The 27,575-nt window shown below is 39.6% G+C and overlaps 1 protein-coding gene across 1 annotated transcript in view; it reads left to right on the top strand.

The window, feature by feature from the left end:
* The window catches only part of CNTNAP5 (contactin associated protein like 5), a 683,524-nt gene that overhangs the window by 191,713 nt on the left and 464,236 nt on the right, over positions 1-27,575 (top strand). The window contains exons 4-5 of the mRNA XM_025405058.1: positions 7,508-7,711; positions 20,080-20,264. Coding sequence (XP_025260843.1) covers positions 7,508-7,711; positions 20,080-20,264 — 389 coding nt within the window. The remainder of the gene's footprint in view (positions 1-7,507; positions 7,712-20,079; positions 20,265-27,575) is intronic.

Below are 27,575 nucleotides of genomic sequence, written 5' to 3'. Positions count from 1 at the left end.
GATTTTGAAAAAAAGGGGAAAAAATTGTCCACTCCGGGAAGTAAGTATCTAACAGCTGTGTTCTGGGTCACTGGCATGGTAGATAAAATAGAGAACTCTGAGGTACAGATATCAGGTATTAATGTGAAGGAAAAAATTTCACAAGGACCACATTAGGTTTTTACTGGCTTGGCAAGGCACAGCAAAATTGGGTAATGGGGGTAGGTGGTCAGGATTAGAATGCAGGCTGACCATGCAAGTAATCTGATGCATTTTCTAAAACACAAAGAGGTCTTTCTAAAAACCCAAAAAGCAATCATGCATTTTCCCTACTCTATATGCTTTTGTAGTTATTTCTCCATTGATATCAGGGTCACATTGAAACTCATATTATTTTATTTTACTTTATTATTTTGTTTTTGGAGACAGAGTCTCCCTCTGTCGCCCAGGCTGGAGTGCAGTGACGCAATCTTGGCTCACTCCAACCTCCGCCTCCCGGGTTCCAGCAATTTTCCTGCCTCAGCCTCCAGAGGAGCTGCGATTACACGTGCCCACAACCACGCCCAGCTAATTTTTGTGTTTTTAGTAGAGACGGGGTTTCACAGTGCTGGCCAGGCTGGTTTCAAACTCCTGACCTCAAGTGATCCGCCCGTCTTGACCTCCCAACATGTTGAGATTACAGGCATAAGCCACCATGCCCGGCCAAACCCATAGTATTTTATTTTTAATTTGAGCCTCCACCATGAGACTCCCGACTCTAGTTGTGACCTGTTGACTCCCCGCTGCCCTTGGCACCCTACAGTTGAGCACAGAGCTCCTCAAACCTCATCAAGAGCAGCTGCCCCTGAGACGGCTCCTTAACACACCACTTGCTGGTTCTGACACCCAGTTTTTCATTCCTTAGGTCTACAGTGAGTTCCTACATTCCGTATGTCTAAAAACCTCCTTGGTTACCTCAGCGCTGCTGGTCCACAGGGTGCGCTTCCCTTCAGCAAGTCTGACTCCTGATAGATCCTAGATGGGACCCTGCACTTTCTCTCTCTCTCCTCCTTGCCTTGAACTTGCAACCCCTTCCTTCTGGTGGGACTGCCCTTCCCACTGCCACTCCCTCCTTCTATTCTCCTGTTCTCACTCCACCCCCCACCTCACCAGCCTGACTGCCCCTTATGCCTCAGGATTCTGGAGAAACATTGATCCTGCCTGGACACCCTCCTGGCCCTCTGCCACTCCCTGGAGAGAGTCCAGTGCTCCCTCAGCACACAGTGCTCACCTCCTTCCATTGGATGTAGATGTAGAATTGTGTGCTTGCTCTCTCCAGCTTAGCCCTTGAGAGCCAGGACCTCTGCAGAGCTTGAATACAAGAATGCATGAGTGAAGGAAAACCACAAAAATAAAAAAGGAAAGAGGGTTTGAGCTTCGGGAAGATGGTGGGGATAGAGAAGGCATTGTACCATGTACCTCCACCATAATGAAGCCTCCCAGGTGTCCACGTGGTTTCCCTGCCCTCCCAGAAAGGGAGCAAGTGAAGGAGCAAGTGCAGAAGTGCAGGGACCCCGGCCGGGCGCGGTGGCTCAAGCCTGTAATCCCAGCACTTTGGGAGGCCGAGACGGGCGGATCATGAGGTCAGGAGATCGAGACCATCCTGGCTAACACGGTGAAACCCCGTCTCTACTAAAAAATACAAAAAACTAGCCGGGCGAAGTGGCGGGTGCCTGTAGTCCCAGCTACTTGGGAGGCTGAGGCAGGAGAATGGTGTGAACCCGAGAGGAGGAGCTTGCAGTGAGCTGAGATCCGGCCACTGCACTCCAGCCTGGGGGACAGAGCAAGACTCCGTCTCAAAAAAAAAAAAAAAAAAAAAAGAAGTGCAGGGACCCCAGGGAAATTCAGAGCAACATTTAAGGAAAAGAAAACTTCTTATTTAACATCATCCTTCCCTTTTTTAAATCAGTGATCAGTTTTTTTTTTTGTTTTTTTTTGTTTTTGGCTTCAGTGTCAAACAACTCCTTTCCTGGTGTGTACCGTTGAGTGAGGCACACGTTTTTGAGCTTTGCTGTTCCCACTTCACAAATGGGGAAAAATATGGACCTTTCAGGGCCACTAAGAACATTAAATTAGGTAATGTGTGCTAATTAGTGCCTTTTCCCCTGGGGAATGGATTCAGAGAAAGAAATCTCCACAAGTGTGTTAGAGAAGTTGTGATAGAGAATATGGGAGATATATTCAGTTTTATGTTTTTGGTACCTTTAAAACTAGATATGAAATGACCACCTATTTCCCATCTGCTAGAAAACGCCCATGTCTACCCTTTTTATTCCTTTCTACATACTTTCTTTGTTTCCTTTTGAAAGAGAATCTGCCAAGATGCTCGCACAACACAAATAAAGATTTTGATTTCTATAACCAGACCCCATGCAGCAAATTAAGTTCCAAAGAGATATCCAGAAAAAGTGGCTATGATACTATCTCATGAGGAAAAAGCAGCATATAATAGTTTATCTTTTATTAACAGCAACCTTATAACCATGTGGGTCTTTATTATTATCATTTTAAATCTGCTTTCCAAGTGAAGTTGGGAGTGTTGAGTATTCCTAATGTCTAGGAAGGAGTATGAAGTATTCAGTTGGGGAAACCTTTGATCCTTCTTTGAAAGTTTTAAAAACCTGTTTCTGTGTCTGGGAAATGACTGGAGCCTGTTGTGTGCAATGTAATTAATATTGCGGAGGTGCAGAGTGTTTGGCTGAAATCTCTGAGAACAGCAAAGTGTGGCCCTTATCGGGTACTGGTGGTGGTCAGAGGAACGCTCCCGCGCTCCCACCAGGCTAGTTCTGTTCTCACTAAAGGCCATGCATCCTCTCTGCACCAATAAGCATGTGTGAGTCACACGCGGATCACAGTTCCAGTGGCTGAGCATGGCCTGCAGAAGAAACTAACTCTCCCAGTGTGGATGGTCAGCTGGCTCTGAACGGTGAAATAGATGATGTGGCAGGAACTCAGGGGACAGTTGGGCAGCATCACACTTGGGCATAGGCACCTTGATGGGTCACAGCTCATTTCACAAGTGGCTCTGAATGGCATACCCTTCTGGGTCCAGTGTGAGGCTCTGAATTAATGTGGCAAACAGTGTACATCTGGCCCTTGTCCTCATGGCATGCACTGATGTGTTGGACAACTGGACTATAAACCACTGAGAAAACAGATGAGCATCTAACCCAATTGCGAGGTGCATTACGAAGAGAATGGCAAGGTGCTTAGAGGGAGACTAACGGGGATGGAGGACCCCTTAGAAAAAGGACCCCAGGTGGGAACTGACTGATGAGCTGAGCATCGTGGTCTGAGTGAGTAGCGCTTGGGAAAGAGCTCAGTGGACTCAGCATGAGTGGGTCAGACAGGGTATGTTTGAGTCCTGGCCCTGGCATTTGCGCATTACATACCTCTTCATCTCTTTGTGCCGTGTTTTTCTTATTTGTAAAGTGGGAATAATAACAGTATTATCCTCAAAGGTTAATTGATGTTATTACATGAATTCATGTGCAAAAAATACTTAGAGAATTGCAGGGCTTGTGATGTGGGCTCCACACACATTATCCCAGCCCCACACATACATGCATATGCACATACACTAAAATCACAGCATGCCTGGAGCAGTGTGAGGGTTGAAGAAAGGAACAGAGGATGAGGTGGGAGAGGTGAGCAGAGCAGGATCATGTGGGGTCCTGGAGGCTGAAATTAATTCTCAGGGCAAAGGAAGTTCACTGAAGTACTTTAGCAATGGTGAAGTGTGTTGTTTCTCATGCTTTTTAAAGATAAAAAATGTGTCAGGTGAAGATAGCAAAAGTGGAATCCAGGAAGCAGTTTTGAAACTATTCATAGAAAATGGAAAGCAGGCAATGATGATGAGGGCGTGAATGCACGCCTACTCAGTGTGATGTGAAGGCTACCGAATCCCAAACCCAAACAGAATTTTTCACACCAAGTTCTTGATGGCATCTTTACGCCATGCTTGAAAATCTTCACTACCGAATACTTTCTTTTATTGAACGCCTTTGTATTTTCAGGTCTGAGCTTGTGCAATTTTCACAATGACTTTGAAGTAGGTTGCTGTAAGCCCCATCATACAGATAGGAGGAAGTTCAGAGAAATCCAAAAAGTTGCTTCAACCAACCCCGCCCCCAGGTAGTAAGGAGCAAAACCAGAATTGAAACCCAGCTCTGTTAGACTTGTTCTATTGATTGGCTTCATTTTCTCTAGGTCTTATGACAACATGAAGATGTGTTTTCTTAGAGATAACCTATGTCCCTTTGCCATCAACATTTGTATCCTTAGTGAAGTCACTAGACTAGCCAGACATTGGAGGGAATGGAATGTAGATAATAGTAACGATGATGAATGGGGAGGGAGGTGAGTGAGTGAGTGGACTGGAAAAAGGAAACATTTGAAATTCAGCACTTGAGCCAAGAACTCAGGCCTCCATGCGGGGTCCTGGTGGCCAATTACACTGGAGTATGACATTATAAAATGTAGAGGGATGGGGGAAATAGCAGAAACATAATGAATATTTATATTTCCATAAATTTATCCATAACAGTTGCTTGGACAAAAAAGTGTCAAAGGTATATGTGTGTGTGTGTGTGTATATATATGTATATACACACACCTTTATATATATTTATATAAATATATAAATATATTTATATAAATATGCATACATTTATATAAATATATTTATATAAATATGTATATATATTTATATAAATATATAATTTATTTATATAAATATTAATCCAAATTCTCTCACTGCATTCTTACAATCAGTTGTACGTGTAAATGAATACATTGTTATGCACCATTTTATAAGGATGCAAAGCGAGGCCCATAGTTTTGACGTAAACTTACCCCCAGTCAGACACTTGGTGAGTAGTAGAGCTGCTGTATAAAGGGCTCCTCTCCTTAGTTTAATGTCTTTACCAGGGAACCAAAGGCAAATTTCCTCCATGTGGTCTCACTTCACCGCACATGTGACCCCACCTGCCATGTTCAGACTCTGTGCTCAGTGCTGGTGCTGGCTGGGAGATAAAGAGTGGTATGAGTGAGTGGACATGATGTATACAGTTTGTGGACTGTGATTCTCATATGGCATGTGATAACAAAAACAGAGGGGTGTGCCCAGTGCTAGAGAACCCCAGAGTTCAGATGCGATATCTGTCTATGGGAGTGGGACAAATGCATCCATGAATAATGATGGGATTGAGTTACTGCTTCAAAGACACACCACATGCTGTATGTCTCAGCCTGCAAGAAATGCCACACTGGAAGCTTGAGATCTTTCTGCCCCTTCTCCATCACACTGGCCTCCTGCAGTACTGAGATGCACCAAACATTCTCATGCCTCTGTTCCCCCTCCTGGAGACACTGGGTCCCTACTTTCCCTGGGGTAACTCCTACATATTGTTAAAGGCCAATATACCACTCACTTCCTCTAAGAAACCCTGTCTGAATCTACCCCCTTTGAACTGAGTCAGTTCAGTGAGCATTACCGTGAGCATTAATCTCTGCATTTGCCTTTAGAACCTCTGTGGGACACTATGTGGTCCTTCTACTCACTGCTGGGCACTGAAGGGGCTACCTAGGACCCAATTTCTACTCCACAATCTGGTGCAGTGGCAGAGTAGAAGCAATCAGAAGAGAATATTAATATTGCGTACATAGTGACGTACGCACTGTGCACACAGTAATTTCAACTAGAGTGTGAGAAACCAAAACATGACAGAACAAGAAGCTTGGGGCTACTTTGGCATCCTTGGGCAGTAAATATCTGAATCAAAATTGAAAAAGCATCATTTGGGGTAAGAAGGTCAGGTGCCAACCAATAGAGTAGCCTCGATAGGAACTAAAGGATTCCTGTTATTTCAATTACTACTAATACCTCTCCTATCTATTATTGATTTAATACAAATAATGTGCCATGCACAATGAGTTCACACGGATGTGTCATCACTTTGTAAGTCTTAGCACATTTACTTCTCAAAGCAGTTTTCTCTAATGGATATAATTATCTTCATCTTATAAATAATACAATCACCTTAGACCAAGGTGACCCAACTAACAAACTATGGTCATCACAGTTGAGAATCCATTATCTTATCTATATCACAGTCCTCACTACTCCATGAGTGGTGGCAACTGTTGGTCTGCGGCCCCACTTTGGTCTGGGTGGAATCCTAGTTGAGATAACAGGCATAAATGCATTGATGAGGTAGGGAGGGGAGGTGCCGAGAAAGGTGGACATTTGTGAAAGTCTCCTGGACAGTTTCTTTTTAAAGTCGAGGTTTCCATCAGCAGCGTTATGGTTGGGACCACTTCATTCCATATAAATAAATTGTGAAGTTGGGTTTTAAAACTAATTACAGAAAAGTATTATTTCATTTTCATTTCAGAACCTCAGATTCACAAAGAATGTTTCTAGATCCTTGGTGGAAAAAAACATTATCTTTGTGTATGCTCAGGCTGAGGATTTTAATTGCATGATGGATAATAGAAAAATTGAATTTTCTTGGGTACTCAATTTTAAATAGAAAATCCCACTCCCTCCACATAATCACCACAATCCCACCCACAGAACATGGTATATAATGAATCAGTTTCAATGTATAATTAAACAGTCTTACATTTTTTTCTACAATAAAAGCTCATTATAGAAGTTTTGTAATTAAAAAATAGAAAAAAAAAACATGAAAATAACCTACAACAACACATTCCAAATAGAATCTCTATTAGATTTTTGGCATAATTTGTCAGGTATGTTTGCACATACCTGTTACATAAGTTTATCTAAATCATGGTTACTTGACCTTCCCCCCCCTTTTTTTTTTTTTTTTTTTGCTTTGACAATAATGAATTGAATGTTTTGTATAAAAACACTAAAATGATAAATATCACCAGCACAGACAAGGCAGTTATGGCAGGAATGTAGTACATTTGCCCTCTTTGTTCAAATACGAGTCTTCTTTTGCTGAGTATCTTTTTCCCACTGAACGCAGTAGAAGCCTCAGAATCCTCCTCAACACAGCCTTCTAGGGAGACAGTACTATGTGGAGTTGGCATCATAATTATATCTATTTTTCATCTCTAATGTTGTGTCTGAGATGAGGAGATCAAGTGGTTCTGACTGTCAGGAAGACAAATCATGAGAGATTATTCTAAACCATCTGACGTAGTAAGCCAGACATAGGTACTTGCGGTATTCTCACCTTGTCCCCTCCAGCAAAAGCTGACATACCACTAATGAGAGTTTTTACTTCTAAACTGATGATCAGTTCACTTTGACTCAGTGTGTGGTGACTGCTTGTAAATGAATAATTCCCTTGAGTCTAATTAGGTTGGTTCTAGTCTACATGTTTCCTGTTGAGACTAGACCTGGCAGATCTCAAGAACATTTCTGTGAACTGGACACAAACTAATAAGGGAAACAGGAAGAGCAGTCATGAGGATATGCACTGATTTTTCTCTCCTGCTCCTTCTTTGTTCCCAGAATCAGACGTTGCTGACTTTGATGGCCGAAGCTCACTTCTGTACAGGTTCAATCAGAAGTTGATGAGTACCCTCAAAGATGTGATCTCCCTGAAGTTCAAGAGCATGCAAGGAGATGGGGTCCTGTTCCATGGAGAAGGTCAGCGTGGAGATCACATCACCTTGGAACTCCAGAAGGGGAGGCTCTCCCTGCACCTCAACTTGGGTAGGCTCAGACTTCCCCTTCCAATGCCAAGGGATAGAGAGCCCCTTTACTCCACAGGTCACAGTGTCTGACACTTGCAGTGTGTCTGGTGGAATTCACTGGAGCACAATCTAAGTAATATTGGTGGGGATATAAATGTTTAAGGCATATATAGCATTCTTTGACACAATATAACACTGATATGTAGGGAGAGTTGCAAATTCATTGTTATGTATTTATTGGCCTAACTACATATTTATCCATTTAATTCTCTTAGTAACTCAAACTCTAAACAATCTTTCACAAGTTTAACTGTACACACATTTTATAAGGAGGCTTGTATATACACATTTTATAAGGAGACTTGCTCAGAATTTATTCTATTAGGTACATTTAAGAAAGTTAAGTTTCAGAGGGAAAATGAAGGAGAAGCATTTTGGTTGCTCTGGGTTATTTTGTGTTGGGGAAGAGGGGACCATAAGTGTGAGGCAAAAAAATCTAAGTTTCTAGGCATTCCCATGTCTTTTTAAGGGAAACTATTTTCTTCAGGTGCCCTTGCTGTACCAGGGTAAGTCCTAGACTCACCAGATTCCATTAAACTTAGTACAGAATGCCCTCCTGCCTCCACACAGTTAGGACACAGCCTCCCACTGTGGGCTGGCGTCCATCAGGACCTGTTGCGCTACAGGCAGGTCACGTTCATTGTGACCAATTTCTTACCCCAGAGAAAGAGGAGAGAGGCCCAGCCTCCTGTGTATGATCAAAGGCACTTCTGAAGGAAGGATAAGTTGAGTGCAAAACAGGAGCACAGTTCCCAAGGATGCAAACAAAAACACAAAAGCAAAACAAAGCAAAACAAAACAAAACAAAAACGCTCTTCTATAGGAAAAAGAAAGAAAGGAAAAAAGAGACAAGCTGAAAAAAAAGTAAATGACTGCTTTTCGTAAGAATGACTCCCTGCTTCCCATCTGATATTTCCTAATATTAAAGGGAGAGGAAAATAGTTATCTTTTTGTCTTTACTATAAAATAGTAAAGAAGGAAAGAAATTGCAAAATGTAATTTGTAACGTCAAGTTGCAGGGAAGATTGACCAAAAAAAGTTGCATGGAAAATTGACAAAACAGTTAAATAAATTTTAGCAATTAGCTGGAGAGACATAAGAATGAATATTAGTGCCCCCAAACCAAACAATATAATTTTGAAGCATTTCTGAGGGTCTTCTTGGGGCCCCATGGTGACTATAGGCAAGGATAGCAGAAAGAATCTCTAGATTTCAAATTAACTCAAAATTGACACCTAATATGTTAGATTAAGTACACTCCAAAATACCTTTAAAAGTAGAATCTCACCTAGAAGAGAGTGGTAAAAAATTGTGCTGGTAACCTCATTGGTTGTAATTACCATAACTAAAGGAGCAAGCATCAGAACTTTCTGAATGCTGGGTGTCCAAGTACTACACAAACATGCATCAATCCATTAACTGGTTTTCAGTTTTCCAGAAAGGAGATCAGATGAATGAAGCTGAGCCTCCCAGTTACAAGTGGCTCACACAGCATTTTGAGTTGTGGGTAAAGTTGTTACTACTTATCAAGAGCAAAGCAGGTGTCTTCTACTGGTAACATTAAGAAATCTTTCAGTTACTACTGTTTAGATTCCCAATTCAGGTATGGCATTTCACATCCAAAACTCTGCTCCCACATACAAAATCTAATGTTGTAAACCAGATTCATTCATGGTGTGGATGGTAGAAATAGCATAGGTATGGTCATGTAACACGTTTTGTTTTGATTACAGATGTGCCATCAAATTATGTTATGTTTTTTATTTTGTTTATGATGTGATTTATTATGGTGAATGTCTTCTGAGCCTCAGTTTCCTTATTTCTAATCTGGGGCTAATGACTTGTCTTGCAGAGTATGGACCTGAAAACCAAGAACACTATAAATACATTTTCTATAGCAATGAGTAAACATGGACAAATGCCAAAAATAGAAGCTCAGTATTGCTCATGTATTCCAACAATATCTGAATGCCTCACCCTGAACTATGCTGGCTTTTCTGAACATAAATGGAATATTAAGATGAATAGCACCGACTCCTTGCTACGATACGTAGATGGCAGGATAAGTCTTTCTTCCCAGTTTCCGTCTTCTCTATATTTCCAACCATGGTGGTAATTAAGTAAAACCTTACTTGGTGAATGATTAAGTAGTAAGAATATATTTTAGCTATATTCTGCATAGTTTAAAAATGTCTTCATCCTTTTTATCTGTTTCTGCAGCTCTTCCTTTTTACCGGTTTACCACAGTTGAGTGTTTTCTGTACTCACCTGTTTGAAGCAGTCACCTAGGATACTTCTTAAATAGCCTAAGTGTCTAGGTTCCTCTTCTAGAGAAACACTGTCACAGATTAGTACTTTAGCCCCTCCTACCTCATTATAGCTAGAAGATCTCTGGAAGCACTAAGCAAAGGGGAGTGATAATACCTTTGCTTTGCCCATAGTGGAAAATCTATAATATAGGTTTTATAAGCACCAGGATAACACCTTGTTCATTTCTGTATCTCTAGCCTTTAGGAGAACCCCTTCCTAAAGTAGGTGCTTGAGGAAAATTGAGTACATTAGAAACAGGGTTTTCATCACAAATTTCATTATTCCTGTCGGGCTTGTTCACCTTCAAGTCTGCACTCCTGACTCCTCCATGATCCACCACTGTCTCTGACAATGGGGTATATTTACAGAGTATCCACAGTGTGGTTAGGTCCAGTCCAATCCTCAAGGAAGACTTATGGCATAAGTACATATTAGCCCCAGTTTACAGATATGAAATAGTAGGCTCAAAGAGGATAAATTACTTGTGCCATTTACACAGACTGTGGTTAGTGTAGCTACCATTACAATCTACTTATATCTAGCTACCATTACAATCTACTTATATCTAACCAGGTGTTTTGCTATTAATTTTAGATTATAAAATATATATCAGTTTTTAAAAAACTGAAAATACTATAAAAAAGGAAAAAAATCCAAATCCTACAACCTGATTATCTCTTTTACTAACATTTTAGTATCTTTTCAATATTTATCTTAGTTATTTATATGAATTCTTTAAATATTATTTTAAAATACTGTTCTTTTCCTGTTGTCACATAGCCTCAAAGGGGAAAGAGTTTATGACATCCATGATCAGGTTTGTTCTGTTAAAAAAATGAATCAGAAAAGCAATAGAAATATAGGAGAGCTGAGAGACAGAGAGAAAGAGAGGCAGGATTCAAGTTAACGGGTTAAAGAATAGCGCTGGTCAAATAAAGAGAGTTTTGGGTTTTCCCTCTCCAATTTATATGGACATTTCAGCCATGTCTCCTTTAGTAACAATTCTTCATCTGCAATGTGTATTCATTTTCTAATCAGTTACTTGCAATTCAGAAATTCAGGCTAAGAGTGAAGAAGTCCAGCACCATGGTCAGCTGCTCAGGATGGCTTTGTGGCCATACCTAGTGTTCTTTTCTAGTGATGCTCTTTGATGAGTATCGAATTTACATTACATAGTTACCCTAACCCTTACTGTGTCTGGCTTGGGTAGAGACAGTCCTACGGAGAAATTGAACTATGTGGTTCCTCTTTGCCTACTTTCTTAGAGTAGAACATTGGTATTTTCCCAGAACTACTAAATGGGAAAGAGATTTCTTCTTTCAATCCATAAGGGGGTTAGACATGTTTCCTTTCTCACTTTTTACACATCTCATTCAAATTGCCAATGGCAGTCTGCCCTCTGCAGATTTACAATAGTCTGAACCCATTCCTGCAGGTAGAGAATCAAAGAGTGGAGATATGACGTGACAAGAGAACTGTTGTAAGAATGAAGAAGACATCAATAGTACATGCGGGTCACTCGTCCTTACAAGAGCCCAGTGTCTTCTGACTGAGGCAGGATGTTTATGCAATCCCCAATACACACGGCTGTAGTAAAGTGAGACTCAAGTGAGACTCCTAGAATAGAACAAACATCTGAGGAGCACCCGGGAGCGGAGTACAGGGTTCAGGCGCCAAAGCATGTGATTGCATAATCAACCATTGAGATGCCAGAGAAAGTTCTTTCCATTATCCAAAGAGTCAAATGAACATTCAATTTAGCTCTTTTGAAACTCAGGCATTTCAGTCAGCCAACTCACACATATTTATGGAATGTTTATCATGTTTCTCGAATTGTACTAAACACTATAAAAGTTTTTTCAGTTGCCATTTTTTGAGAGCCCACATTTAGGCATTGCATTAAACATTTAAAATACATATTTTATTTAAATTACACGACAATCCTACAATCTATATCCAAACCCATTAACAGATGAAGAACTGCTGGTCCATGATTCCCAGTAAGTGGCTCAAAGTCACATAGCTGCATAGCTGTAGATATGGGATTATAGCGTTATCCAATCCTCCCCCAATTCTCTGATGTTAATCACTAGAATGTTATAAACTTTTATAAGACAAATAATAAAAATTACAAAACAATTCTAAAAAATGTTAAATATCAGGCAGACAATATGCATGTGTTAAGTTGTGAGAATGGAGAGATCAAAAAGGAACAGAGGGATCCAGGAGCAACCTTGAGCAATCTGGAGATTTTATTATGGAGAGGGGAGAAAAACAGGCATTTCATTCAAAGAATCAATGGGATAAAATGCACCACATTCTTCATAAATTCTGTCATTATGTAATAAGAATAGGTAAAACAAGTACAGTAAATAAGGCACTGAATTCTGCACTGGGGGTTAAAAGTTGGATTTATCAGTATCTATATTCAAGAGGCTCTCAACCTAGTAAAATAGTTATTTCTACTTACCTTTTAGCTTGGTTATATTAATTGGAAATTAAATAACTATGCATCATCAAAATCATGTAAGAAATGTATTAAGATAATGTTTGCGAAGATAGCAAAGTCACAGAAGATGGACACAAGTTAGACACCTCAGTAGAGCAACAGCTCCTAAATCTGGAGAGTGTTGTTAGTCAATACGATTTAGAAATTTCTTAACAACTAAGGACATGTGTTTCATGCTTTAGAGAAACATAGAGACTTGCTCTGGATTGAAGGTCAAGTCCATTGAAATCACATTGTTTCCTGTTTCTTATTTTCTCCAGGGCTCTCACTTAGATACGTAGGAAACTATTCACTAGCCTTGCATATTGCCAAACCAAGTTGAAAGGGAGTACCTTTATAATACTGGCTGGGACAGGGAGGTACAATTTGTCTTCTCATTCTGTGTCATGTCCTCCCTTCTTAGTGTTGCCCCATTTTACTTTTCTACAGCTCTCTGTTTTCCAATCCATTAAATTCCTTTGCAAACAAATGTCCTCCCTTCCTACTAAGCTACATAACTTACATGCGTATATGGGAGATACAGATAGTAAGAGCGTGAGAAATGAAGGAGAATGAGAGTATCCATTTTTCCACTAAAAGTAGTGGAGAGAGTTTTAGCTTTGGAATCAAATAGAATTGGGTTGTAACCCCAATTCTTTGAGTCCTTAGGTAAATCTTGTGGCTTCTTGGAGACTAACCTTTCTGCAGGGTTATTATGGTCAGGAATAATTAGAACAACATATGTGAAGTGTTTAACTTGTGTGAGAAGCTTAAGAAATACAAGTGAATATCGGTGTTGATAATCTGACAAATTAAAGGTGGGTGGAAAAGTTGATTCTGATGATCTGATAGAGGCAGTCATGAGGGAATTCACATGAGTGGCCACCTGTTTTATCAATAGTGAATCAAACCCTTTTCAAGAATGACTTTTTTTTTTTTTTTTTTTTTTTTTTTTTGCTCAAATACAATCTGAAACACGAGAGTTCCCATCCCGTTTTTCCCAGGCTGTCTGAAATTCACAGATTACGAAAGTTAAAGTGGTATCCATGTTTGAACAGTTAAGACCTAGCAAGAAGATTTAATCAAACAAGGCATTTGGGTGAAAACAGTGCCACATGCATGCCCTTTACCAGAAAATGTGAGTTCTAAGTAAGGGTGAAAGAATTGGCATGTGTATCCACAGCATCTTGAGGTGGAGGGAGAATAAATAGGTAAAGTTAAACATGTTTTGCAAACATTTCAAGCTTCCTATAAAAATTGTTATATTTCTTAGGGCCTTGGGTAGTATATATATATTATTTCATTTTAACTATATTTTAAACCACATGAAAACAAGTTTTATTTCATTAGAAATAATTATTTCCCCTATCTATTTCTGATCCCAAAGTTAGTTTCTGTCTAGTTTTATTGTTTTTGTCCTTCACAATTGCCCATGAAAACTTTTATCTTTGTCTTAAGAAATTAGAAACTAGTTAAAACTAGTAATTGAACCTCAAATGCCACTGAGATAAAACTTAAAATCGATATTCTAAGATCAAGAGTTTGACAATTTCTTGAGAATTAAGTGTTTTGTGATCTCTAATAATGGAAATTTCTATGGAAAACGAAACATTTCTGAGGACTACCATCCTACTCTTCTCATACATACAATTCTAAACATCCTTTTTTAATGAAGAGCAGAAATTTTGTTTTCCCAATTTTTTAACCAAACCAAGTTTCACTAAACTTGTTTTGATATAAGATATCTGAGTGTTGGTATATAATAACTATATAATGGAGAAGGAGTGATGAGATTTATCCATAGGTGCTCCTTTTTGGTTAATTAATAAGTAACTTGTAATTCCCAAGAGATTCAATAATTACACATCTCTGATATATAGTCTTCAACAAATATACTATGCAGTGTCAGGTTTGTGTTTTTAATTAAGTTTATTTTTCTCATTATCCAAAATAGTTATGCTCACTCTAAAATACAGAGAAAAGAAAAAAAAATGATTGTGGCAAATGCATTATTCAATTTTACCCACACATAGTGCTTATTTGTGCCTTTTCCAGACTTGTATTTAGTCTATATTTTGTAGATTTGTCTTCTGCTCATGTATATTTTAAATCAGTATAGTCTAATTATTGAGTATTCTATTTATTAAATATTACTTTTAATGTTATCAAAAAGGGCAGTCACAACTTTTGAAATAATGTATCTTATAAATATTTTGATGGCTATTTAATATAATACTTCATCCAGTGAGTCTGCCTAAATGTACTCAGATTTTTTTCTCCTTCCAAATTATTGCATATTATATGCAATTTTTAAATCACTAGCCACTTAAAAATTTTTCCACAACATTTCAGCTTGCTTTTTTAGAATAAATTTACAGAAAGTGGTTTACTAGGCAAAAAGTTGTGAACGTTAGTTTAAGTCCCTTGACACTAACTGAAATGTTTTTCCAGAAAATTGGTGGGACTCAATTTTGCATTATCTTTGGGCATATATATACATACACACACACATACACACACACACACACACACACACTAAGTAAATGAACAATGTAAACAAGGGCACATATATATATATATATATATCTTTGGGCATATATGTATATATGCACTAAGTAAATGAAAAATGTAAACAAGGAGCAATGCTAATCCACTTTTGAGAAAAGGTCAACAAATTGCTCTAAGTATTCATAAAAATTTCATGAGCTACTTTGCATAAAATGATAAGTGTGTTAATTAAGTTTATGGTTTCATTAGATGCAGTAAATGAAAGGTAGTCACTATTTATTTAAGAAGAAGTACTTTTATTTTCCTAAAGTCTTAAAATTATAAGAAACAGAATTGTTGGATGCAATAAGAGTAGCAAACTTTCTGAGCCAAAGTTAAGACCCAGGAGAGAAAGGACTGACATTAAACCTTGAAGAGGGTAAAGGTAAGGTTACTGATGCTGGCTCTGCTTCCCACTCTTCTACACCACGGAGATGTTTCTGTCCATTGAGATGGTGGTGATGATGGTGTCAGTGGATGCAAGAAGGGTACAGTGAGCAACAACCAACATGACCTACTACTGGAAGCTTTAGGATTTGAAGATCCAAATCATGTACTTAGATTGCCTTGATCCAGTCAACATAACAAATACCACCCTATCCAATTTACTAGTGTTCTCCTGCCATTTGAAAGTTATACAATCTATTTCACTAACTAAGACCACTCAAGGATTTTAAAATAGTGGAACTGAGACAATTTGGTAGCCATCTCAAAACATAAAGGTAGAACTGTGTCTCATACAGTACATCAGCAAAAATTTCAGTTGAAAGGAAGTAGAGAAAATTAGAAGAATTCTTCAGTGATCTCAGAATAAGGAGAACCATTTAAACTATGATACAAATCCAGAATTAATAAGAAAAATGATGGATTTGTTCCCAATGCACAAATACCTGAGTAGTGAATTTAAAAAATCAATCAAACAAACAAAAACAGAAAAACAACATCAAAAAACAAATAAAGAAAGGCAAAAAGGTATTTTCAAAATTCATATCACAAGGAAAATATAGGAAGAGACAGTTCAAAGAAAAGGAAATAAAACTAAAAAGACTTTCCAACTCATTCTTATTAAAATAAATGCATATTAAAATTACTCAGAAATACACTTTTTTAACCTACCAGACAGGCAAAATTTTAACGCTAGACCATATGTTGTTGACAAGCCTGTGGTAAATGCACTCCTAGGCATTTAAATAGGCACGGTCTTTATATAGCACATTTTGGCAGCATGTGTCAAAATTGCCAACATGAAAGCCTTTGTCCTCCAATTCTTCATCTAAGAATGAATGCTACAAATATGCTTGTGCCCAAGCAAGATAATGTCCACATAATAAAGTATTTCAACAGTTTTAGAGATCTAAAGTAAATAGAAACATCTAAATTTGTATCACTAAGAGCTCATTAAGTGAAATATGATACGTTCTATATATCATATATATGATCATATATAATTATGTATCATATTACGTGTATATAGATCATATATATTATATGTATACATATTAGAGCATGGAATACTATGCAGCTATAAAAAGGATGGGAAAGCTCTTTATATTTTGATAAAGATTTTCAGGATAGATTAAATAAAAATAGAAAGTAGGAGATAAATGCACATTGTATTTTACCATCAGGGTAAAAACTTAAATGAGTAGAAATAAAGAAAATCTATGTTTGCTGCTTGCATACACCTAATATTTTTCTAGAAGCACGAGCAAGATGTTAACAGCAGTGATTACCTGGGGCTATGGAAGATGAGCAGATGGAGGAAGTGAGGAAGGGAGGGAGGGAGGGTGTGTTACTATACCTAAAGTTACATAAAAAATAAAATCAGTTTGACTGATTTATAATATTGATAAAATTTATCTTTTGAAGCAGGATTGTGTGGAAAATATTAAAATATTTTATTTTAATCATTATTATTATTGGCTCTATTAAAGAACTCACGAGATCATTAAAGACACAAACAGCACATAGAACAAACAAGTTGGAGAAACGGTGTAATTCCTTGCCCTGTTTTTTGTTGGTGGTGGTGGTGGTGGTTTTGTGTGTGTGTGTTTGTGTGTGTGTGATGTATAATGAGTTTAAATTTTCAAATGTTTAGAATTTGGACTTATTAATAAATTATTGTTCAATGCCTTTCTTATTTTAAGAAAAAAGTGAGATGCAGCTCAATTTCAAAGTGAAAACTCCAATATTAAATCTACCTGCCTTGTTACATCTAGAACTGACAGTTTATAAAGCATAAAGTTTCCTTCAGCCAATGTTAGCTCCTGAATCATTTCATCTTATAAATAAAAACTGTGTGTGGGGGGTGGCGGTGGTGGTGTTCTTTATTCTATCTCCATCAGCTGGAGGCCACCTCCTGCCACGCCTCATCATTACTTGGATCCCATTCTTCCTGTACTCTTCTTGCCTGAGCCCCGTTATGCCCCATCTATCCAGATTATGGCCAATCTTATAGCCAGTCTTACTTTCTAATCCAATTCCCACACAGCTGCCAAACTAACCTTTCTTAAAAGTAATCTGCTGGCCGGGCATGGTGGCTCACGCCTGTAATCCCAGCACTTTGGGAGGCTGGGGCGGGGGATCACTTGAGGTCAGGAGTTGGAGACAAGCCTGGTCAACATGATGAAAACCCTTTTCCACCAAAAACATGAAAAATTTGCCTCATGTGGTGGCCCCCACCTGTAATCCCAGCTACTCTGGAGGCTGAGGCAGGAGAATCACTTGAATCCGGGAGGCAGGGGTTGCAGTGAGCCCAGATCGTGCCGTTGTACTCGCTCTAGCCTGGATGACACAGGGAGACTGCATCTCAAAAACAACAACAACAACAACAACAAATACCCACCAACCAACCAAACAAAAAAACACAGTAATCTGCATTAGTAACCTCTGCCTACTCAACGTTCCATTTCTTAAAAAAGAGGTAAACCGTGTAACCTAGCATACAAAATCCTGGATAATGGGATCCAGGCTGACGAGCGCCTGGCACTCAGCCGCTGGAAGTCTTGAGCCACGCTCCCCTACATTTCTAACCCTGGCTGCTGCTTCTCCTGGCCTTGCAACCATGCTCCTCCTTCCCTCAGGTTTCAACCTGTCCCTGCTGCATAAGGAGGGTTTCACAGCACCACACTCTGCATTTCCATGGCTCTGTGCACTAAGTGCTGGAAACCTGCATATGTTTTATAGATTTATTTGATTAGCATCTCTACACCAAGACCTTAAGAGAGGACAGTATACCTTTAAACTCCGTGTCTCCTTGATACATTACCTGTCACTGTGACCAGCTCAGGTAGATCACAATACCTTTCTTTTCTTTTTTAGATGGAGTTTTGCTCTTGTGGCCTGGCCCAGGCTAGAGTGCAATGGTGTGATCTCAGCTCACTGCAACCTCCACCTCACAGGTTCAAGCGATTCTCTTGCCTGAGCCTCCCAAGTAGCTGGGATTACAGGCACCTGTCACCTAGCCTGGCTAATTTTTTTTTTTTTTTTTTTGTATTTTTAGTAGAGATGGGATTTCACCACATTGACCAGGCTGGTCTCAAACTCCTGACCTCAGGTGATCTGCCTGCCTTGGCCTCCCAAAGTGGTGGGATTACAGGTGTGAGCCACTGCACCTGACTCACAATACCTTTCCTTAGGAGAAAGAAAGGGAGGGAGAAAAAATGAAAATATCTTTTAATTCATCAGCATAATCCATCAGAGAATGAAAACTAAGAAGCTGTGCAACAAACAGTGAATAAACCCATGAAACCAAGTCAGCTATTAATTCACCAGCTTCACTTTTCTAATTACAATGAGTTGGATGCCCCCAGCCCTATAGGAAGCATCCAAGTTACTCAGTGAAGGGAATGGTGCTTTGGGTCATATTGGAGGTGGGAGTGAGCAGCCTTCGGGGAAGTGGCAGCTCCTGCCTGCTGAACGTCATGCTGTTGAACAGGCTGCTGCAGCTGTACTGGAGAAAACGCTTCCCAAGAGGGAGGAGAGAGACATTTAGCTTTCAGTTACTAAGGGACTTAATATATTAAATGTTGCAAAAATTGAAAATGTCTATATACACAAACGTTAGTTCTATTTAATTGTTCATTTTGCTAAGGTTGAAGCAATTTCCGCAGGGGAAGATAGAAGCTGTAATCTTTTTGGTAGAAGGGTACAGCCAGGGACTTCCATAGAATTGAGAGAGAAGGAGGGGGAGGGGGAACCAGGCAGGTTGGATTGCAAAGCATGCCTTTCCAGCTGCATCTCTCATGTCTTCTCAAGGGGGTCTTGCAAACTCAACAGAAGCTAAATCCTCAACAGTATGACTTGAGCCATGATCCATAGCTGTGGTCAAAGTAAAAAGGATGAGGCAGACCTACATTCAAGTCCTGACTGTACCTGAGGCATGCATGCCTCATCTCCCTGAGCCTCAGGGTTCCTAGTTGTCAAATGGAGATGATAATTTTCCCTTAGAGGATTAAAGATGAAGGTTATTTCTTCCTAAGTGCCATGCATACAGTAGGTACTCAGCCATGGCATATGGAATGATTACTTCCTTGCCGCTGCTTTTGCCCAGAAACTTACTAGCTGTCTTCCCTTTACGTATCCCAGCTTTCCTCCTCCTTCTAGGCACAGCTCTTAATTGGCTTTCTCCACTCAAGAACCATTCAAACTCAAAGAATATTCATTCTTTCTAGAAACAAAATCCCCATTTTCCATCATATTTATGTAGCCATAAGGACATAGTTCCTTTTATTATTTATTTTTTCAAGTCTTGAAAACATGCCCTATTTTGTCCAGAAGGAGGTATGCATATTGAATTTGATTCTGGAATCTGTGGGCAAAGCCTGTTATTACTTCCCAGGTCCGGCACAGTTCCTGGTCCGTAGGGAGACGTCATTCTTTGCCTTTGTAACAGAGATAGCTGCCTTTGCTTGTATAGCATTCTGGTGTGCAAAGCTGCCCTTGGACACAGACATCATCCTGCCTTCCTCCCCTCTTCACAGATGACAGCAAAGCGCGGCTCAGCAGCAGCCTGCCCTCTGCCACCCTGGGCAGCCTCCTGGATGACCAGCACTGGCACTCGGTCCTCATCGAGCGGGTGGGCAAGCAGGTGAACTTCACGGTGGACAAGCACACACAGCACTTCCGCACCAAGGGCGAGACGGATGCCTTAGACATTGACTATGAGGTGAGTTGCTCCTCCCTGCACCTCCCAGGCCCCTTGCTTCAATGAACGCACCAAGAAAATCAGTGAGCAGAGCAACTGAGAGAAGTGGTGGGGCACTGAGGAGTCTTACCCTGGGACTTATTTCCTCCATCTATGCCAGATAGTCTACAAGGAAAGGCATGCAGCCAGAGAATCTGACCAGTGAGGGAGTGAGGGTTAAACCACAAGATAGCAGGTGTGTGCATTTTAAAGTCAGCAGGTCTCCTCATTTTTTTTTTCCTGCTTGTAACCTTTCTGTGCCATTGCCTAGTCTCTTGGTTATGTACCTCCTTAAAAAAAAAGACTTCAGTTATCTGTGGTGATGAAAGATATTTAAATTACAAACAAAACCATGGAATCTAAAACCTGCAGTCAAGACACTACCCTTTGACTTTCACTCTTCCGATGCAAACTTTTGACTAATACCATGGTGAGCTGTTTCTTCCCTGCTGTCTTGTAGAAGAAGTACGGTGAAATGCACCAATTCTACAATACAAAGAAAGTTGCACAAAGCTCTGCAAACTGGCAGCCAAGAGTTCGCCATTTTTGCTAGTAGTTCAGTTCAAGGAATGCGTATTGTGCCCCTGCTGTACACCAGGCTCTGCTGGGCCATAAATATTCAGTCTCTGAGTTGGAGAAACTGAGATAAGCCCTTGCAGAACAAGGAGGTAAAGGCTACAGTGGATGAAGCCCCTGTCACTGAAGGTTTGGAATATAGAAATTTTATATTTATATAGGAAACAGGGCATTTAATTCAACCTTGAAAAATAGCAGAAGTTTTCTAGCAGGATAAGCTGCTAAGTCTTGAAAGAATAGGGTGAAAAGATTGGGGAGGCATGACAGAGCGTGGTTTAAAAAATGTCAAACAGTCCAGTATTTATGGAATTCAAAAGAATGGGCTATCAGTGGTGTGTTTGAGTCAGCTTGTTACCAGTTTATGAGTTTCAAGTTGTAGATTTTCAGAAATTTTTGTGAGCTCTTGGTTAACCTAGCCATTATTAAAAATTAAGTTGGCTGGGCGTGGTGGTTCACGCCTGTAATCTCAGTCCTTTGGGAAGCCGAGACCAGCAGATCATGAGGTCGGGAGATAGAGACCATCCTGGTTAACATGATAAAACCCCGTCCTTACCAAAAACACAAAAAATTTGCCAGGCGTGGTGGTGGGTGCCTGTAGTCTCTCATACTCGGGTGGCTGAGTCAGGAGAATCGCTTGAAACCAGGAGGTGAAGCTTGCAGTGAACCGAGATTGTGCCACTGCACTCCAGCCCGGGAGACAGAGCGAGACTCCATCTTAAAAATACTACTACTAATAATTAAGTTATATAAACGTGAAATTAGTTTTAAAAGCTAATAAACTCATTGATTTCTAATTATTTCACTATATTATATTGATTTGCTGTCTCTTTTAACCAAAGGTGCTCTGGAGGAATTGCATGACTATTCTATCTGTGTCGTGGGGATACTGTATGTTGGGCTGCGACCACACAGCTCTCCCCAATTCCATGTTCAGTGAAATCCCTTTGACAGCTTGAAGTCTACCATAGTGGAAATACTTATACCACAGAGGTTGACATACATTACAAATCAGGGACTGCTTTATTGTTTTGAGGATTGTCTAAACCAGGGGTCAGAAAACTAACTGGCTTGTCTGGCTTGAGGCCTATTTTTTTATGATGCGTGAGTTAAGACTAATTTTTACATTTTTAAAGGGTTGTAAAGGAAATAAAGAAATCTTTCGAAAAGAATATATGACAGAGACTTTATGTGCTACCGATAAAATCATTCAACAAAGGTCAGCAAAAGCATTCTATAAAACTCAGCTGGTTGTACAGAACTGACAATAATAGATTATTGCATATTTTATCATTATTCATAAATTGTGTGCTACACATTGTTAATATCATTAAAATAATCTTATGTTTGGATATACAGTCATGGCACACCGACACATACATACCTGTGTGTGTGTGTGTGTGTGTTCCTGTGTCCCACCCTGGACAGCCTGCTAGGAGACAATTTCAATCACTAGTGGGATAGATAATAGAATGGTGGAGGTAGAGATGAATAATTGAAAAATCGGGACTTATTTTTTCAGTCACTATCATGAGAATGAGAGAGCTCTTTTGATCTTAACCTTAGTTTAGTAGACTGTGGATAAAATATGCCATTCATTAACTTCAAAAAAGAATTTGTCGCTCTTTGACTCAGAATACAAGATAACAGGTGGATATTTTTGAGTTGCTGAAAACTGGAAATCTGTGAATATCAATCACTCTCCTTTGTCGACTTGTTTAATTGATTGACAAAAGAAAGAACACACTCAATATTGGAACCACCTAAAAGAAAAGAGATATCTTTTATAAACTTGAAGACAACAACAACAGCAGCAAAAAAACAAAAACAAAAACAAAAAAAAACCCTATAAAATCATCTCATCATTCCCCCCACATACGTTCCCTTTAATGTCCCAGAAGATGGTTCTAAAATTCACTCTGTTGCCAGATTTAACATTTATTACAAGCCCATGTCTGCTTATTTTTTGTCTCTTGTGTATGGAATCTGTATGAAATCACAGCTGAGTGACATTACAGTGAAAGTCAGCATTTAGGGAAATGAAATCCGATGAAGCTGGAACTGATTTCTTCAGGGCGTGCACGAAATGTCTTGGTGCCTTATAAAATGTGCTCCCTAGGAAAGAGACACCTCGAAACGTTCCTCCGAAGCAACCTCTGCTTTAGGGAATTCAAGTCTTCTCCAGATTGTTCAGCCAGCTTGCTCCAATGATCATAAAAGAAGACAGATTGGTTGTAATAGTGGCGTTTGACATTAGCTGTACTGCAAGACAAGAGTTATGTGTCGGGAGAAGCCTCCAGCCTTTGAAGATTCACTCCAGAGTCTGTGTGGAGATGAAGGGACCCTGGTGTAGAAACCCTGTGTTCCACTTACCACATGACCACTAACTGGCTCTGTAAACCTGGGAAATAAAAATTTCTAACTTCAGTCATCTAGAAGCAAAATTTGCACCCCTGTTGGAAGGAATGGAGCTAAACAGGATATATAAATCTAAGGTCTATTTTATCACAATGTTGCATATCAATTAGAATCTACATTGATTTGCTTTCTGCCATGCACCCATATGTGCACGAATGAGGCCTGGATATCACCAGCTAGAGGATGACAGTCATGTCTTTGTGTGCCAACGACTAATTTTTGGAGCATGTACTACTCTGATATATACTTCTGTACCCTATCTAATTTCATACCAAAGCAAATACAATTATGCAAACCTATGTTTCTTTTCACTCTTTACCATGATGTGGTAATAATGGCAAGAAAAGGTAGTAGCTTTCATTCCTCATCTTATAGTACCTTAGGGATATCAATCAAATGACACAATGACTTTCTGTAAAGCAACTAGTGTGAACTTTGCTGCACTAAGATGTCTTCAGTGGTCTGTTTCCCTTCCTGCCCAGAAAGCAAACAGACAAAAGCTCACAGAATCTGCTGTCAAAAAAAAAAAAAAAAAAAGAGGCAGAATGTGATCCTTTACTTCTCATTAGAATGTCTTCTCAGTTTACATCACTTAACCCATGTGACTTCTCCAAATGCTGCGAGAGAAAGACTGTAGCAGCTCAGTTTACTTCTAGCCTGGAGCAGAAGGGCTTGAGAAAAAAGATATTTTTAGGACTTTAGAAAAAATAGTTCTTTTCTAACATTTTTGTAATCCAAGAAGTCTTTTCTTATCAAGATTGTTCAGTAATCTTATTTTACATAGCTATTTTGTAAGCTCTTAAACTGTTGAAAACATATTTGAAAAATATATATGATTTAGGAGTCAGGCACGGTGGTTTTTCTGTAGTCCCAGCTACTTGGGAGACTGAGGAGGGAGGATGGCGTGAACCCAGTTTGAGGCTGCAGTGAGCTATGATAGCGCCACTGCACTCCAGCCTGGGTAGCAGAATAAAACCCTGTTTCTTTAAAAAATATATATATATATACACACACACATACACACACATAATGTATATATGTACACACAAATACATAATGTGTATATATACACACATACATATTTGATTTATATATTATCACTTAATAGATACTGAAAAGGCATTTTACAAAGTACAAACTATATTTTCAATGAAAATTCTTAGTCAAAAAAACAAACAAAAAATTAGATTGAACTGAACATTTTTAAATACATAGATGTTTAATCTCTAAGAATAAGTTTCACAGAAGTTTTAAATAGAGATTATATTTTTTAAACGTAAGAGTGTTGGAGATTCTTCTAGGAATGGCATAAAATCCAGCAACTTGGAACTAAAACATAAAAAAAAATTTGTCTATGTAAAAATTTTGAAAACCATGTGACTGTTCACCAAAAAAAAAAAAAAAAAAAAAAAATCTATATAATCACCCTCCCAAGAACTTTAAAAAGTACTTCAAAAAAAAATCACACTTTTGAGGCAGGGCTAAATTGCAGTTCCCACTCAGACAGGCAGAACAGCGAGTGGAGGCTCGCATCATGAACTTTTGCTCCAGAAAGACTGCAGGAAAACATTACGAAAGCCCAGAGGACCCACAGACCCTCCAAAGGAAGCGGACTGCTCCTGCAGGACCCAGGAGACACCCCAAATACTGCGAGTGCCCAAACTGTGGCGGGAAAGGGAGATCATCCCACACAAGAGGGATCATCTGCCCCTGAACACAAACCGCCACTGGGGAACCCGAAGGTCTAGATTACAGGAGAAGATTCTGACCTTACTTGGAGCTCATTGAATTTAGAAAGCTGAGCAAAATGCCCAAATGAAGCAGCAGGAAAATCCCTGTAGGCTTGCTGAGTCAGTTGCTGCCTTGCTTCGCAGTGGACCTTCAGGAGGGCTACCAGAGGCACTTAGAAAAGGCCATAGGGAGAAGGAAATCTCTAGCTGAACTTTGTAACAATCTGAACCCACTGAGAAGTCTCCTGGCCAGAACAGAAGGGAGGGCATGAATCCAGTGTCCAGAATCCACAGGTAGAGGAAGCAGGAAAGCCCTACTTATTTTTGCAGCTCGGAGGTGGGTAGCCTGGGAGAAGTTCACAACCCTGCTTTCCCACTGCTTGGAAACACACTTGGTGCTGTTGAGGGTGGGGCGCATTGAGAGTGAGACCAGCCCTTTGTGTTGCGTGGGAGCTGGGTGAAGCCTGTGACTGCCAGCCTTGCCCACTTCCCTGACAACCTGCATGACACAGCAAAGGCACCCACAATCCTCCTAGGAACATAACTTCATTGACCTGGGAACCTCACCCCCATCCTCCACAGCAGTTGCAGGAAGACCTGCCCAAGTAGAGTCTGAGTTCAGACATGCCTAGCCCTTCCCCCATCTAATGGTCATTCTCTACCCACCCTGGTAAATGAAGACAAAGGGCATATACTCTTGGGAGTTCTGGGGCCCTGGCCACCACCTGTTCCTCCCCATGCTACCATAGCTGATGCTCTCTTGAAAATACCAGCTCCCAGGAGGAGGCCAATGAGAACAAAAATAGTGCATTAATCAAACAAAGCTACAGACCCTCACAGAGTCCATTTCACCCTCCTACAACCTCCACTGGAGCAGATGCCCATATCCATGGCTGAGAGACCCACAGACAGTTCTATGCAGACAGCCCTCAGTACCAGCCCAGAGCCTGGTAGACTTGGTGGGTGGCCAGATCCAGAAGAGAGATAACCATCACTACAGCTCGGCTCTCAGAAAGCCACATCCCTAGGAAAAGAAGGAGAGTACTACATCAAGGAAACACCCAGTGGAACATAATGAACTGTACAACAGCCTTGTGTCCTAGACCTTCCTTCTTACATAGACTACCCAAATGAGAAGGAACCAGAAAACCAACTCTGGTAATATAACAAAACTAGGTTCTTTAGCACCTCCCCCAAAATTACAGTAGCTTTCTAGCAATGGATCCAAACCAAGAAGAAATTCCTGATTTACCTAAAAAATAATTCAGAAAGTTAGGTATTAAGCTAATCAGTGAGGCACCAGAGAAAGTTGAAGCCTGATGTAAGGAAATAATAAAAAAAAAAAATCATACGAGAAGTGAAGGGAGAAATATTCAGTGAAATAAATAACACAAATAAAAAACAATCAAAACTTTCAGAATCAACGCAAAATGCTCTCAAAATTCTCAACAATAGAATAAAACGAGTAGCAGAAAGAGCTTTGGAGCTCAGAGACAAGGTTTTTGAATAAACCCAATCCAACAAAGACAAAGAGAAAAGAATAAGAAAATATGAATAAATCCTTCATGAAATCTTGGATTATGTTAAACAATCAAACCAAGAATAATTGGCATTCCCAAGGAAGAAGAGAAGTCTAAATGTTTGGGAGAATAATCAAGGAAAACTTCCCTGGCCTTGCTAGAGAACTAGACATCCAAATACAGGAAGTTCAAAGAATGCCTGGGAAATTCATCACCAAAAAATTATTGCCTAGACACATTGTCATCAGGTTATCTAAAGTTAAGATGAAGGAAAGAATCTTAAGAGCCATGAGGCAAAAACACTAGGTAACCTATAAAGGAAAACCTATCAGATTAACAGCAGATTTCTCAGCAGAAATCCTACAAGCTAGAAGGGATTGGGCCTTATCTTCAACCTCCACAAACAAAACAATTATCAGCCAAGAATTTTATACCCAGCAAAACTAAGCTTTATAAATGAAGGAAAGACACAGTCTTTTTTAGACAAACAAATGCTGAGAGAATTGCCACTACCAAGCCAGCACTATAAGAACTGCTAAAAGGAGCTCTAGATCTTGAAACAAATCCTGGAAACACATCAAAATAGAGTCTCTTTAAAGCATAAATCTCACAGGACCTGCAAAACAAAAAATACAGTTAAAAAAACAAAAATGAAAAACAGGGTGTACAGGCAACAAATAGCACGATGAATGGAACGTTACCCCACATCTCAATACTGACATTGAATATAAATGGCCTAAATGCTCCACTTAAAAGATAAAGAATTGCAGAATGGATAAGAGTCCACCAACCAACTATCTGCTGCCTTCAACAGACACATCTAACACATAAGGACTCACATAAACTTAAAGTAAAGGGATGGAAAAAGACGTCCCATGAAAACAACAAAAGTGAGCAGGGGTAGCTATTCTTATATCAGACAAAACAGACTTTAAAGCAACAGCAGTTAAAAAAGACAAAGAGGGTCCCTATATGATGATAAAAGGCCTTGTCCAACAGGGAATTATCACAATCCTAAATATATATTCACCTAAGTCTGGAGCTCCCAAATT

This window comes from Theropithecus gelada, chromosome 12, assembly GCF_003255815.1.
Source record: "Theropithecus gelada isolate Dixy chromosome 12, Tgel_1.0, whole genome shotgun sequence".
NCBI classification, from domain to species: Eukaryota; Metazoa; Chordata; class Mammalia; order Primates; family Cercopithecidae; genus Theropithecus; species Theropithecus gelada.
The sequence above is the reverse complement of the archived record's forward strand: the minus strand, read 5'-3'. Positions and strand labels throughout refer to the sequence as shown.